Raw genomic sequence first — 13,955 nt, forward strand, 5'->3', positions numbered from 1 at the left:
TGGCACCCCAGGGGACGCGGGCTCCGGAGAGGGGCGCGCGAGAGAGAGGCCGAGGCGGAGGCTCTGAGACGGTGTTTATTGGCTCCTTAGAAATCAGAGTCAGTAACAACTGTACAGAGGCCCCCATCTTCCGTGCGCCCATCCTTCCCCACTCCCGCCCGGTGGCCCCGGAAAAAGCAGCTTCATGTGGGCACAGGGAGAGACTCCTCTGGGATTCACAGTAACCAGAAACAAAAACGGAAATAAATTAAGTGATGTGGGGTAGGGGAGTACAAGGGAGTCATGTTCCCCAAATCAGTGCATGAAGAGGGGTACCAGGGCCTGGAGCTGGGCTCCCACGGCTCCTCCCATCAGACGGAGTGCTGGGCCTCCGGACATGGAGCTGTGCCACTTGCCACCTACATCTGAGAGCCTGCCTACATGCTCCTGCGCGGCTGCCAAGCTCCAGCACCTGCGCATGCCACGAGTCACGGGAATGAGGTGGAGGCAGTCGCCACTCAGAGTCCATGGGCCCGCGGCCCGACTGTGCTTGTAGTAGTGGTGTCTCACCCCTCATTCCACCCGTACCAGCAGGGCACAGAGGAGTGTGGCCCCCTTCTCCTTAGTGACCCACTCAAGTTCGGCTGGACTGAAGTGAGGGTCAGGAGGTTCTCCAAGGGCAGCGGAAGGGGGTCCCGGGGTGTAGGAGCCAGGGCGCACACACACCTGGAACGCCACCTGAGCCTGGTGCGTCCGCTGGGATTTGGGGTCCCGGAATCTGTCAGACAAGAAAAAATAAGGGAGTGAAGCCTCTCGCCCCATCACCTCCCCCTTGCAAAGTCTGTTCCAACCACACAAGCCTTGCTGTACCTAGGAAATACTCCCACCTTATGGGAACTTCCCTCTAGCTGTTCTACCTGAAATGCTCTTCCTCCCAAAGCCTGCTCAGCTACACCCTTCACTTCCTTCTTCAAGCCTTTGCTCGAATCTCTCCCACCTTCTTAGGATGCCCACACCAACCGCACTGCTGTCTCCGCCCCATTCTTTCTGTTTCCATAGTCCTTACTTATTACCTTTAAAAATACTAAATACTGGCGGGGCGCGGTGGCTCACGCCTGTCCCAGCCCTTTGGGAGGCCGAGGTGGGCGGATCACGAGGTCAGGAGATCGAGACCATCCTGGCCAACATGGCTAAACCCCGTCTCTACTAAAAATACAAAAATTAGCCGGGCTTGGTGGTGCGTGCCTGTAGTCCCAGCTACTCAGGAGGCTGAGGCAGGAGAATCGCTTGAACCCAGGAGGTGGAGATTGCAGTGAGATCACGCCACTGCACTCCAGCCTGGGTGACAGAGCAGGACTCCGTCTCAAAAAAAATAAAAATAAAAATAAAAATAAATAAATAAATAATACTTATTACGTATGAACATTATAGAGAGAAAAGGCAGAAGTTCCACAAGAGCAAGATTCCTTTTTTTGCCCACTAGAAGAGTATATAAGTAGTATTTGTTCAATGAATGAAGAAAGGGCTGAGTTGGAGGCTGGCAGCTAGCAAGACGAGATGAGAAAAGGGGAGGGCAAATCATGAAGACCCCAGTGGCTGCGCTGGGGCCCTCTCCATCCGAGCCCCTGGAGATCTCTCCCCACCCCTCCCAGTACTCACTGCACTTTGGAGGCCAGGGTCTCCGCCCCAGCATATTGAAGGGAGGGGGAAAGCAGCACAGGAGGGGGCTGCTCCTCCCGAGGAGGTGCACAGTTCTCGCCAGGCTCCTCGAACCCTACCCCAGGTTCTCCCTTCAAAGGACGGCAGCTTAGGATGGAGGCAGTACCTGGGAGGAGAACTGGGTCAGGATAGCCCTTTTTATTCCTCCACAGCCCCCCAGGCTCAGCCCACCTTGCATGGGCCTGCTCGCCAGTACCTGCTCCCAGCTCCCCTCGGTCCAGCACTCTCCGTACAGCGGCAACATTGCTCCCATGATATGCCATGTGCCACTTCTTGGTTAGTGTCCCAGCCTCCAGGCGGGGATTCACTCTAGGAGGTGGACAAGCGGGGCAGATAGAACGAAGGCCACTGACTCCCCAGTGGAGGAGCTTCACGAGGCTCTTCCTTAGACAGGAAGCTCCTGGCACTTCCTGGTTTTTCCTTAGACAGGAAGTTCTATTACTTCTTCCATGCACCCTCTTGGGACCCCCGTTTCTCCAGGGGAAAACAGTAGGGGAAAGGCATGACCTTGCCCATATGTACCTGAGGTTGAACCTGCACCAGCCAAAGGGCAGTGCGTATTCCCGGGGAGGCTCCCCTCTGCGCCTGTGGGCCTCGTCTCCTCGCAGCTTCCGGCAAGACTCACAGTAGCACAGGCTTCGCTTTGGCGGAGGCATGAAATAATCTTCTGCGGGACAGTGAGTAGCAGGCTTGGTGCTGTGGTTCCCACCCTTGATCTCAACCACAGTGGCACCCTCCAGCTGCTCTCCAAGGCTCTAGGCCTGGCCCTGGGAATGAAGTCAGTTCTGACGGACTGTGGGACTCACCAGGAAGCAGCAGGAGTTCTTGGAAGCGAGAGCAAAGGGCATGGTACTCGCAGCTCTTCAGAGGACTAGCGGCAGGTGGTGGACCCCAGCACACACTCTCTTTGATACCTGAGGGAGCAGAGGGGCACAGGTCACAGGAGCTGGGCTAGAAGGGTGAGGGCGGGGGAGTAGGGGCAGGAGCTGGGTCCCTTTGGGCTGGCACACCGTCCACCATGTCTGCTTTCTCCATGTCCCCTTGGGTTCCAGCACTTTTCCCACTGGCAGCCCCTGGCTCAGGGTTCACGATTGTCACCTGCAGGGGAGAGGGTAGTCAGACAGAGCTTGGTCAGACCCCAGGGCCTGCTGATCCCTCCCTGGAACAGAGATTTCCCCTGTCCTGGACGGCGCAGACTCTCAGGCACCCCTCCTCTCTGCCCCCACTGCCACTAACCTGCTCACACTGCCCATAGAGGTCCACAAGCGCGTGGCAGGGCTGGGGCACATCTGGCACAGCTACCCCCTGGTCCACCCCATTAACATGAAGATGCAGCCCCCCAGAGCTGTCCAGCCGCAGTCCCAGGATGGTGCCTTCAGGGCACGTGTCCAGATTGGGCCCAAACTTCTCGCAGATCTGGGAGGAGAGACAGGCTGTCTTCCAGAGGTCAGACTCCACCGCAGCAGCTGTCCCGCCCTTTGCTCTGCTTCCTGTTGCCAGTGCCTTGGCTTTGCCTCCATGCTTGCCCACTGCCGAGGTTCTCCTCCCACTGCAGTTACCTAGAGCCCCTCCCCTTCCCCAAAACTGGCACATTCTCAATGGCAGGGACACCGCAGGAAGCAGCAGGCCTAAGACTGACCAGGCAATGCTACTCGCCCTTGCCTGCCCATTACCGTCCCCCTTTTACACCTGTGGTCCTACCTCCAAGGCTAGGGGCCCACTTCTCCCTTCTGGCCAGCCCTTCTCTACTCACAGGCCTGGTCCCGTTCCTTCTCTCTGGCTCCTACTCACCTTGAGACCGTTGTGGAAGACCCCACGGCCCCGCAGCAGCCAGGCTGCCCGTTTGAGGGCACAGGCAGAAGCAGGGAAGTTGAGCCTCTCAGGCGCGCAGGTGATGACTCCCAGGACAAGGGAAGATGTCCACTGTCGGTTTAGGAAATCTATCCGCACCTGGGGAAGAAAGAACTACTCCATAATCACAGCCTCCTGGGAAGAACCAGGCTCCCCACCCCAGCCAGGGAGGGAATACTGCACCTCCCAGAATGTGGCCTGGGATGCTGCCTTTTCTTATGCTTGGAAGGACCAGAAAACGCTAATTTAGTTGTTTCTTTCCCTCTTTTTTTTTTTTTTTTTTTTTTTAAAAAAGAACCGCCAGCCGGGCACGGTGACCCACACTGTAATCCCAGCACTTTGGGAGGCTGAGGCGGGTGGATCACCTGAGGTCAGGAGTTTGAGACCAGCCTGACCAACATGGTGAAACTCCGTCTCTACTAAAAATACAAAATTAGCCAGGCGTAGTGTCATATGCCTGTAGTCCCAGCTACTTGGGAGGCTGAGGCAGGAGAATCGCTTGAACCCGGGAGGTGGAGGTTGCGGTGAGCCGAGATCACGCCATTGCACTCTAGCCTGGGCAACAAGAGCTAAACTCCGTCTCAAAAAAAAAAAAACAAAAACAAACAAACAAAAAAAAAAACACGCTGTTTGAGCCTTGACCTTGCTGTTGCCTCTGTAAGGATCTGTAAGGATTCTTATTCCTAGGACTTCCTTCACCTAGCTAGTTTTCTTTTCTTTTCTTTTTTTTTTTGAGACGGAGTCTCGCTCTGTTGCCCAGGCTGGAGTGCAGTGGCGCGATCTCGGCTCACTGCAAGCTCCGCCTCCTGGGTTCAAGCCATTCTCCTGCCTCAGCCTCCCGAGTAGCTGGGACTACAGGCGCCCGCCACCACGCCCGGCTAATTTTTTGTATTTTTTAGTAGAGACGGGGTTTCACCGTGTTAGCCAGGATGGTCTTGATCTCCTGACCTCGTGATCCGCCCGCCTCGGCCTTCCAAAGTGTTGCGATTACAGGCATGAGCCACTGCGCCTGGCCTTTTTTTCTTTTTTTTTTTTTTAGATACAAGGTCTTGCTCTATCTCCCAGGCTAGAGTGCGGTGGCGTGATCTCGGCTCACTGTAACCTCTGCCTCCCAGGTTCAAGTGATCCTCCCACCTCAGCCTCCCGAGTAGCTGGGATTACAGGCTCGTGCCACCATGCCTGGAGAATTTTTGTATTTTTTTTGTAGAGACAGAGTTTCACTATATTGCCCAGGCTGGTCGCGAACTCGTGAGCTCAAGCAATCCGCCTGCCTTGGCCTCCAAAAGTTCTGGGATTACAGGTATGAGCCACCGCACCCGGGCTCACCTGGCTAACTTTCACATATCTTTCAGTTTGTAGCAAAAAGGCACCTTCTTCTGGAAAGCCCTCTCTGCTCCCACATATAGGATCAGGCATTTCCCTTGGACTCCTCCAGCCTGTCCCTACTGCTTCCCTCACCAATCACCAGGTAGGGACTTCGTGGTAACTGACTGATGACCCCCATTACAGGCTATGAATAAAAGCCTAGGAAGCTCATCCAAGTGGCTTGCTTGCTTTTTCTCCACACAAAAAGGCCTTTTTTCAGGAGGGTTGGCCATGGGTCACTGTGGAGCAAGAGAAGCTGGGGATAGGGAGGGAGAACCCACCTGGACCAGCAGCTGGGGCACCAGAGGTTGGTTGATGACAACGATGCCCTGATTGTAGCTGGCCACCCGTGTGGCCGTACGGTTCCCATTAGACAAAAGGATATTCTTCCCATGGTTCTCCAGGAACTCGAGGGTGGTGGGTATAATACCCACTTCATTCTGGCCCTGGTGTGGAGGAAGGGACTGAGCTGCATGGGTTGCCAATGCCAGGACTGACCCACCCCACTGGAGTTTGCACAGACCCTGAGTGTGAGCCTCCACCCAACGATCAGAGAACCCAGAAAAGGCCTGGCATCCAACGGCCCAGCAACTGCCCATCCATGTGCACAGACCATGCTGCAGCCTCTTACTCCCAGGCCATGCTCCTCGCCCTCGTCATCCTCCTCGCCCTCACTGCCGGTGTCTGAACTGGGGGAAGGAGGCTGGGTGCCTTCTGACTCCTCCAGTCTCGTGGAACTGACAATTGACACACTGCGGACTGGCCCGTAGAGATCCAACACAGCCCACACGTTCTGGGAGGCACACAAGACCCAGAAAATCAGAGATCAGCAGAAGACCTCAACCATCCTCCCAGAACCCAAGGAAGCGCTCAGGTCTACCTTGGCAATGCCAGTGGCTGCAGGCCCCATATCCTCTCCATCCACCAGGATGTGCATCGTGTCATCTGCCCCCCGACGAACACCCACACGGCTCCCCACCTAGGACCGAGGTAGGACAAGGACAGACGATGTTCAGCCCACCTCTCCCTGCCACCTCCACTCCCAACCCCTCCTCTGTCCCTGGAGCCAGCCACTTCACCCCCAGCCTCTCTAGATTCCGGCCATAGTTCATCCTCTGGAGCTGCCCATCACGCCTCACTTCACAGCTGGATACCATCCAAGTGGTCTTCGTCCGGAGCTCTGGCAGGGAAGGAGGCAGCCCTGGGCCACCACCGCCTGCCCCGGGTCCCATCTCCCCCGGTGCTAGTGTGGTCAGCCCCAGCCGCAGGGAACCTGCCCACTTCTCATCTAGCTCTTCCACTTTCACCTATGAGACAGAGAAAACATGAGCTGGCCCTGTCGTGACGGGCCTCGCAGCCCCTCTGTCACATCACTACGGCCTACCTCAAAGACTTCCTCAGCCCTCAGCTCCTTGGTACTGAAGACAAGGCCATGAGCATAGCCAGCGGCACGCAATGCCCTCGTGCCATCCTCCTCTAGAGTGACGTTCTTGCCGCAAGTACTGTGGAATCGGTGAGCCACGCCAGCCACTGTGAAAAGATGGCACCAGTAGAAGGGGTAGGATTGGGGCAGCGAGCTTCAGGCAGAACACAGAGCAAAGCTTTCAGATGAAACGAAATGGGGACGCCAATGCCCCATCTGCCATCTGCCATTACACCTCAGGGCCTCCTGACACCTCTTTATTGTATTTTTTTTGAGGCAGGGTCTCGCTCTGTCACTCAGGCTGGAGCGCAGGGGCACAGTCGTGGCTCACTGCAGCCTCGACTTCCTGGGATCCAGCGATCCTCCCACCTCAGCCTCTCAAGTAGCTGGGACCACAGGTGCATGCCACCACACCTGCCTACATTTTGTATTTTTGGTACAGACGGGGTTTCGCCATGTTTCCCAGGCTGGTCTCAAACTCTTGTGCTCGAGCGATCCACCTGCCTTGAACTCCCAAAGTGCTGGGATTACAGGCGTGAGCTACCGCGCCCGGCCCTGATACCTCTTTTCACCACAGCAAGGCCCATTTCCAAACCTGGCATGCTCAGCTTACGGTGTCCTGGCCCCTTGGTGGCAGGGAAGTGTCCAGGCTCTAAGTACCAGGTGTAACCTCCCCCTCACTGGCTGCTTGCCACCGTGGGCTGTCCCTTCCCTGGAGCCGGCAGCTACCCCAGCCAACCGTCTCTGCAGAACCTCTCTAACCTGGAAGCCCTACTCCTCAGGTGCACAGCAGGCAAGCAGAGCCCGTCCAGCCCCCGCCCTGCTGCCGCACCTGGGGAGTGCAGTGGGAAGGACTTCTCGGTGGCAGTGTTGCTGGTCGCCAGGCTGTTGTCCATGGGGCCGGTAGCATTGGTGATGGACACTTGGACACACTGGCCATAGAGATCGACTACCGCATACACCTCTGGGGAGGAGAGGGAAGGTCAGAAGCCTGACAGCCAGGTGGTTTGGGCTGAGGATGGCAGGCTGAAAGCCACATAGTCACCTTTACCCGGAGGCAGGCCCGAGCAGGCAGCGCCTTGGTCCTGGCCGTTGATGAAGTAGTGCAGGTCGCCCTTGGCAGTTCGCATCATGCCAATGCGTGCACCTGTGCCCAGCGCATCCAGGTCACACCCATAATTGTTGCGCATCGTGTTACCGTCTTGCATGATGGCTGTACCACTGGGGGGATGGCAGAAGGGGTGAGTCAGCCTGCCAACTTCAACTTCACATTGGCCCCTGCCCACTCCCTGTCTGTCAGAACCCTCCAATGTCTTGGGCTGGTGTCTTGATCTGGGTGTAAGGCCCAATCCTATCTCCTCTGTCCCTGGGATCCCCTTAGGAAAAAGCAAGAACTGCCTAAGATGAAGGAGGACTGAGCCCCTGTGGGCCTGGGCAGGACTTCCCAGAATTCAAGGGGAGGGGACAGGTAGATCCCCTAGGTCTGTCACTACCCACAGATACCATAGGCCCAAACCTTGCTTCCCTGATCCCAGCCAGCTCCACTCAGCCCCAAGCTGGTCCCCAAAGCAGGAAGCCCAACCTCAGCATCCATGTGTCATAGTCAATGTCTGTCATGGTGTTGGGGAATTCCAGGTCTTCAGGCCGAATAGCAGTCACTCCTGGGAGGAGGCAGGGGTAAGTCAAGGCTGATCCCCAAGGCACAGACATCCAACAGCCCCCAACACACACAGACGCCCCTCACCAGCCTCAATGGAGCCTGACCAGCGGTCCACCATCTTCTGAATGACAATTTCAAACAGCTCTCCATCCCGCAGGGCCCTGCCAGGAGACTGGCGATCAGAGAGGCTCTACTTGCGTGGCTGAGGCTGGGCAGGAGGAAGGTGGGAACATGAAAGTTGAGAGACTGACCGGTTGGAGATGACGATGGCGTCATTAAACTCGCTGCGACAGTTGTGGCGGAGGGCGGTGCGGCCCCCATTAGTGATGACTGCGTTACTGCCGTGCAGCTGATGGAAGCGCAGGTCAGAGCCCCCGGCCCCTGAGGACGGAGAGCTTGGAGACACCTGGTTGTTCCCCTCAGGAAGTGGTTCAGGAACTGGAGCCACCTCTGTAAAAGTGGACATCACCCATCAGGTCTCTAGGTGTCTCTCAGACCTCCCAAGGCCACCCTAACCCCCGGCCCCAGCCCAGCCCGGCCCTCACCCACGTCGTCCACAATGGTGGCCTGGGCCGCCTGGCCATAGAGATCGACGACAGCATAGACGCCCGGGGGCACGTTCCAGGCAGCAGGGCCCTGAGTCATCCCATTGACAAAGAAGTGGAGAGTCCCGTCCTCCCGCCGTACCACGCCCACCGTGTCCCCTGCCTTGGAAGAAGGGGGTGCTGGAGTGAGGAGTCAGGCAGAGTTCCTGCCGGGGCTGGTCCTGCATCAGCCCCGCGGTGTCTGTGATGCCCGCTGCAGCCGCCAGGCGGCGCACCCACTTTCCCACCTTGAGGCGGTCCAGATTGTGCCCATATTCATCCAGGATGGTCGTCCCATTGTGCATCACCCCATTCCCAGTCATCATCCAGGTCCCTGGGAGGACAAGGAGCAGGAGGGGACATGAGGGGAAATGCAGGGCTCCTCTCCTTGCCACAGCAGCACCCACAGGACACCCAAGCCCACAGTCCACCTTGCCTTTTCTTTGACGACTAGATTTCTTCCCTGAGCAGGACAAGAAAACTCTGCAGCTTCCAAGACAGCCACAGCCCTGCCCACGGGACACTCTCTAGCCACTGAATGAGTGGTCATAAGAGTGACAAGTGAAAAAGGAGCTGCAGAACAAGTGCCAGGGCTTTGGGGATAGCTTCCCCCCAAAACCCTATCCTGTCCCTGCCCTTCCTGGGAGCTCACCAGAGCGCAAGTTGGTCATGGTGGAGGGCAACTGGAGGTAGGCAGGGTTGTGGGTGGTGACACCAATTTCAATGGAGCCAGCCCATTTGTCCACCATCTTGTCGATGCGCACCTGGAACACCTCTCCATCCCGCAGGGCTCTGCTGCTCAGCACCACGCCGTGATTGAAGTCATCGGTGGCACTGAGGGCACAGCAAGTGGAGAGTCAGATCCCCAACACACGCTCTCAATGTGCCAAGGCTTAGCCCAGCAATGCCTGCCAACACTCACTGCCCCAAGCCAAAGAACTAAAGCTCAACCTCCAGGAAGCTGCCCCCGCCAGGCTCCCTCTGCCTTCCACTTCCTTGCCCCGCCCCCCCTCCCATTAGAATCCCTTCTTCAGGCTTCTCCCCACCCCATGGGCCATACTGGGGCCTCAGGGCAGTGCGTCCCTCGTGGGTGATGGCTGCCTTCTGCCCACAGTTGGGGTGGAAGAGCAGGCGCTCAGGTTCTGCCTGGGCGGCAGGGGCAGCACGGCGGAGAGCACCCTCGGGGGACAGCGCCCGCAGGATGGCGTTGTTTCGGCGGAGACGGTCACTGTGGTTGTTATTGTGGACGATGGTCACCTTCACTGCCATCCCGTACAAGTCCACCACACCATACACCACTGGGGGCGTCAAGGGGGTTGCCACTCCTGTGGCAGGAAGGTACGGGGGTGTGGGAGTGGGCAGGGAGAATGAGGGGAGAAAGTCAAACACAGGGAGGCCAAGCACCAAAGAGAAGCAGGAGGATGAGGTACAGCCCCCAGTCCCAGCCCCACCGAAAGCCCCGGCCCAGAGGCTCTCTCTGGGCGGCCCTTACCCTGATCAATACCATTAATGAAGAAGTGTAGGGCAGAGTTGGACTTCCTTGTGAGGCCAATGTGGTCACCCTCCTAATCAAAGAAGACAAACAGTTTAGAGGAGTCCTGAGGCCTGCTCAGCACCCCACTCCACACAGGAACAACTCCGGAAGGTATTCGCGAGAGTCTCAGACCACCCTGGAGGACAGGTCCTGGGTCCTTGTTTTCCAGACATGACAATTTCCACATTTCGTCAATGCTCCACGTGAGTCAGGCACTGAGTTAAACCACCTCACAGACATCAGCTTCTACAAGTCTCAGCCTATGAAATAAGTACTACTCGTAGGCTCATTTTAGAGATTGCAGGAGGTGGGGGAGCAATCAAAGAGGATAAGCTTCTTGCCCCGGTTCGCTACTACAAATGGGAAAACAGTAAGAGGAATTCAACCATCTGACTCCAAAATCTGAGTGCTGAACTCTTGGGCAACTCAGGCTTCTAGGAAGGAACCTTTAGGTAGAAGATACAGGGACTGCCTCTAGGTCACATAGGAGACCCTGCTTGGTGCCCTGGCAGGAACACAGAGTACCTGTGGCTCTGCTGAAAGTGGCCCAGGGATCTGTGCCCCACCCTCACCTGCAACTCATCCAGACTGAATTCGCAGTACTCCCGGCGGGTGCCCTTGCCATTCGTCAGGATTCCACAGCCGCTCATCATGATGGTGCCTGGGTGATAGTGGACACTTGGGTTCGGGTACAGGGCTTCCTTCCCCTCAGCAACACCAGGCCTGCACCCCCGCCCCTGCCCGGGGCTGGTACCTGACTGGAGGTTGGTCATGGTGGCTGGGTACTCCAAACTGTTGGGGTTGTGGGTGGTGACCCCAATCTCAATGGAGCCTGACCACTTATCAACAAGCTTGTCGATACGGATCTGGCATTGAGGGACAGAAGGGAGAAGCAGGGAATGTAAATGCAGAAAGGGACCTTCAGCCCTTGGTTCTTCCCCAGGGCCCACCCTCCTAGCACCAAGGGTCAATCCCCATCTTTAGCTCCCAGGGATAAGGCGCCAACCAGACCACAGGACTTTGCACACCTCAAACATCTCATTGTCCCGAAGGGGGCGATTGGTCATGACAACCCCATTGTTGAATTCATCCAGGGGCCGCCGGCGCTCAGCCGTCTTATTATTGTTGCTGAGTTTGATGAGGGTCCCGCACTTTTCATGAAAGAGCAGGGCATCGTTGGAAGTGAGAATGGGCGAGGTGGCAGCACCGCTAGATCCCAGGCCTTCCCCTGCCGGTGGGGAGCTCAGGTTCACATTCAGGAGCCCTCCATTGTAGGCAGACAGGATGGTGTTGCTCACCACCTCAGACAGCTCCATGTTGGCAAAGTCTATAGCAGCAGGATGGAAGAAGGAAGCTCGGAAGTTGGGATGAGGCTCTACACCCCCAGACCTGGTGCCTCTCTCCCTACCCCTTCTCCTGAGGGCCCTCCCTTGTCCACCTCACTTCCCACTCCCCTTCCCAGGGCCTCCCCAAAGCCCTCACCATTATGCGACTCAAGGCTGTTAGGAAACGTCTCCGGCCGGGCCTGCGCTGGGGACACCATGAAGGCTGGGGACCAGATGGGATGGGAGGGGAATAAGGGTTCAGTCCCTGCTTCACGGCCCATAGCCAGGAGAACCCCCCATCCTCTAGCTCCTGCTCTCCCATTCAACAGACTTGGGGATCAGGGTGGCCCTGCCCACACCCAGCCTGTCTTGTCACTCTATTTCCCCCATTCCGTCCCCACCCCACCACCACTGCCCTAGCTGTGTTCTCACCTTCATCTGCAGAGGTCCCCTGTTCAGCCATGGCAGAGTCTTCAGTGGGGGCCAAGGGCTCGAGGGGAGGTGTGGGGATGGGAGTAGGGGGGCTGAAGCCTGGCTCAGGGGGTAGCACGGTGATCTGGGTGCACTTGCCATAAAGGTCCACAACGGCCCAGACACGAGGGGGCAGGCCTGTGGCAGCCACACCGCAATCCCGCCCATTCACCCAGAGCCGAAGCTCCCCAGCAACTGTGCGCTCCACGCCCACGCGGTCCCCTTCACCAAGCTGGTCCAGGTCCTGACCATACTCCTCCAACACAGAGCGTCCATCTCTCAGCACAGAGCAGCCCGACACTACCCACGAGCCCCCCTTCAGCCCTGTGGCACTGCTTGGAAAGTCCAGCACACTGGGGTCCAGCGCTGTCACCCCAATCTCAATGGAGCCGCTCCAGGAGTTGACCTGGGATAGGGGTATTGGACAGAGGCTTAGAATGGGCCACCCCCCATTCCACAGGCCACCATATCTTCCCACCTCTCAGACAGCTAGCTGGCTTTCTGTCTCTTGGAACACTAATCCAGAGATGCAGACAGTGATTTTCTGGACTCCGTCTCGGTAATTATTTGGGCTTTCCTTTAGCAACTCTGCTCTCTACTCAGTGTTTACTAAACCACTCCTTTCCAAGCCAAGCACAAATGCCTTGGTTCCAACCTCCTGCCTCCTCTAACTTTCCTAGTCTCTATGGCTCTCCAACCATCCAAATTCTCCTACTTCCTATACCCACACCTCTTGCTCTTGTGTATCATTCATTCCTTTCCCCTGGCCTAATTCTCTCCAAAGATCAGGCTCTACCCAGATTCAATCTCCTTCCAAGTTCTTTTTCTGTGAGCCTGGCCTCTTCACTGAATCACACACACCTCCCTCACCCTGGATCTTTCTCCTCACCTATCTTTCTGGCACAGCCTCTGTCCTTCAATGGTTTGTTCTTTGTTTTTTTGAGACGGAGTCTCACTCACTCTGTTGCCCAGGCTGGAGTGCAATGGCATGATCTCGGCTCACTGCAACCTCTGCCTCCCGGGTTCAAGCCATTCTCCTGCCTCAGCCTCCAGAGTAGCTGGGATTACAGGCGCACGCCACCATGCCTGGCCAATTTTTGTATTTTTAGTAAAGACGGGGTTTCACCACGTTCGCCAGGCTGGTCTCAAACCCCTGACTCTAGTGATCCGCCCGCCTCGGACTCCCAAAGTGCTGGGATTAGGTTTGTTCGTTCCTTGGCATCTTTCTTCACTTGCCATCACATCTCTGACATCTCTCCATCCTCCATGCCCAAGAAATTGTACCAGGAGGTCTGTTCCCAGCCATTCTAGTGGGTTAGCCCTCGTGTCCCTTCCCTGGTTCTGGATCTTGAGAAAACTCAAGCTCTTAATGTCTTCTTCAAACTCAATGTTTCTGCTTCATGCTGTCTTCCTGACCGCCCCCTGGTGCTCTATGGTCTTTCTGTTCCCTCTCGGTGCCCGGCGATGTGGGCTACCCTGGCTGTCCTACCCCGTCTCCTTCTAGACGCCTCCCACCACCCTCTACATCTCTGTTCCGCGGTACCAGCGCTGCACCTTGCGGTCGATGCGGACGGTGAAGACGCGTCCATCGCGCAAGGGTTCTCGGCTCAACACCAGCCCGTGGTTAAACTCCTGGCCCGGCTGCTGCCGCCGCGCTGTACGCCCACAGGCCGACAGGCTCACCAAGCGCCCAGTGCGCGGGTGCAGTTCCCCGCCGCTGCCCAGACCCCCGTTGGACCCCGGTCCTGAGCCGCTCCCGCTGGGGCCGCCACCCCCGCCCGGCCCCGGTCCAGGGCCTCCCCCAGAGCCCCCACTCCCACCCGACCCTGCCGCCATCTCCGCTGACACCGGGGCAGCGCGACAGCCGCGCTTGGCGGCACCGTGGCAACCGCGTCGGGCAGACAGTCCGAGGGATACGACCGGGGGGGGGGGGGGCGCTGAGGCCAGGTATGCTTTACGGCACTGCCGGGCAATGAAGCAGCCCGCGCTAGGCGCTGGGGACGACCACGGTGAGAACAGGACACGGGTCGGGAGCCTCGCTTTA

The 13,955-nt window shown here is 57.4% G+C and overlaps 1 protein-coding gene across 11 annotated transcripts; it reads right to left on the reverse strand.

The window, feature by feature from the left end:
* Positions 1-57: 57 nt before the first annotated feature.
* NEURL4 (neuralized E3 ubiquitin protein ligase 4) lies at positions 58-13,798 on the reverse strand. Of its 11 annotated transcripts, none has more exons than XM_063700574.1 (29): positions 13,466-13,790; positions 11,873-12,317; positions 11,598-11,663; positions 11,144-11,442; positions 10,870-10,981; positions 10,688-10,776; positions 10,074-10,146; positions 9,642-9,906; positions 9,234-9,415; positions 8,830-8,915; positions 8,543-8,705; positions 8,249-8,447; positions 8,082-8,158; positions 7,920-7,998; positions 7,389-7,558; positions 7,170-7,301; positions 6,299-6,444; positions 5,994-6,221; positions 5,795-5,893; positions 5,528-5,707; positions 5,196-5,360; positions 3,490-3,648; positions 2,935-3,114; positions 2,709-2,796; positions 2,505-2,612; positions 2,221-2,365; positions 1,895-2,118; positions 1,639-1,804; positions 58-757 (listed from the first exon to the last, which is right to left on the reverse strand). In XM_063700574.1, the coding sequence occupies exons 1-29, from the start codon at positions 13,745-13,747 to the stop codon at positions 553-555; spliced, it is 4,812 nt and encodes a 1,603-aa protein (XP_063556644.1). In that variant the 5' UTR covers positions 13,748-13,790; the 3' UTR covers positions 58-552. The 11 variants fall into 11 exon arrangements, 10 of the variants coding, with proteins under 10 accessions (XP_063556644.1, XP_063556643.1, XP_055223317.1 ...); XM_063700573.1 differs by having other exon boundaries at positions 7,383-7,558; XM_055367342.2 differs by having other exon boundaries at positions 5,546-5,707; positions 13,466-13,789.
* Between the last annotated feature and the right edge of the window lie 157 nt (positions 13,799-13,955).

This window comes from Gorilla gorilla, chromosome 19, assembly GCF_029281585.2.
Source record: "Gorilla gorilla gorilla isolate KB3781 chromosome 19, NHGRI_mGorGor1-v2.1_pri, whole genome shotgun sequence".
NCBI classification, from domain to species: Eukaryota; Metazoa; Chordata; class Mammalia; order Primates; family Hominidae; genus Gorilla; species Gorilla gorilla.

What these genes read in the sequence shown, in the direction of transcription:
- NEURL4 (XM_063700573.1), bottom strand. Translation starts at nt 13,747, where the DNA reads ATGGCGGCAGGGTCGGGTGGGAGTGGGGGCTCTGGGGGAGGCCCTGGA. An exon ending in CAGCCTTGAGTCGCATAATG is followed by an intron (nt 11,443 to 11,597) that starts GTGAGGGCTTTG and finishes CTGCTGCTATAG; the next exon opens with ACTTTGCCAACATGGAGCTG. An exon ending in TCTATGGGCAGTGTGAGCAG is followed by an intron (nt 2,797 to 2,934) that starts GTTAGTGGCAGT and finishes TCTCCCCTGCAG; the next exon opens with GTGACAATCGTGAACCCTGA.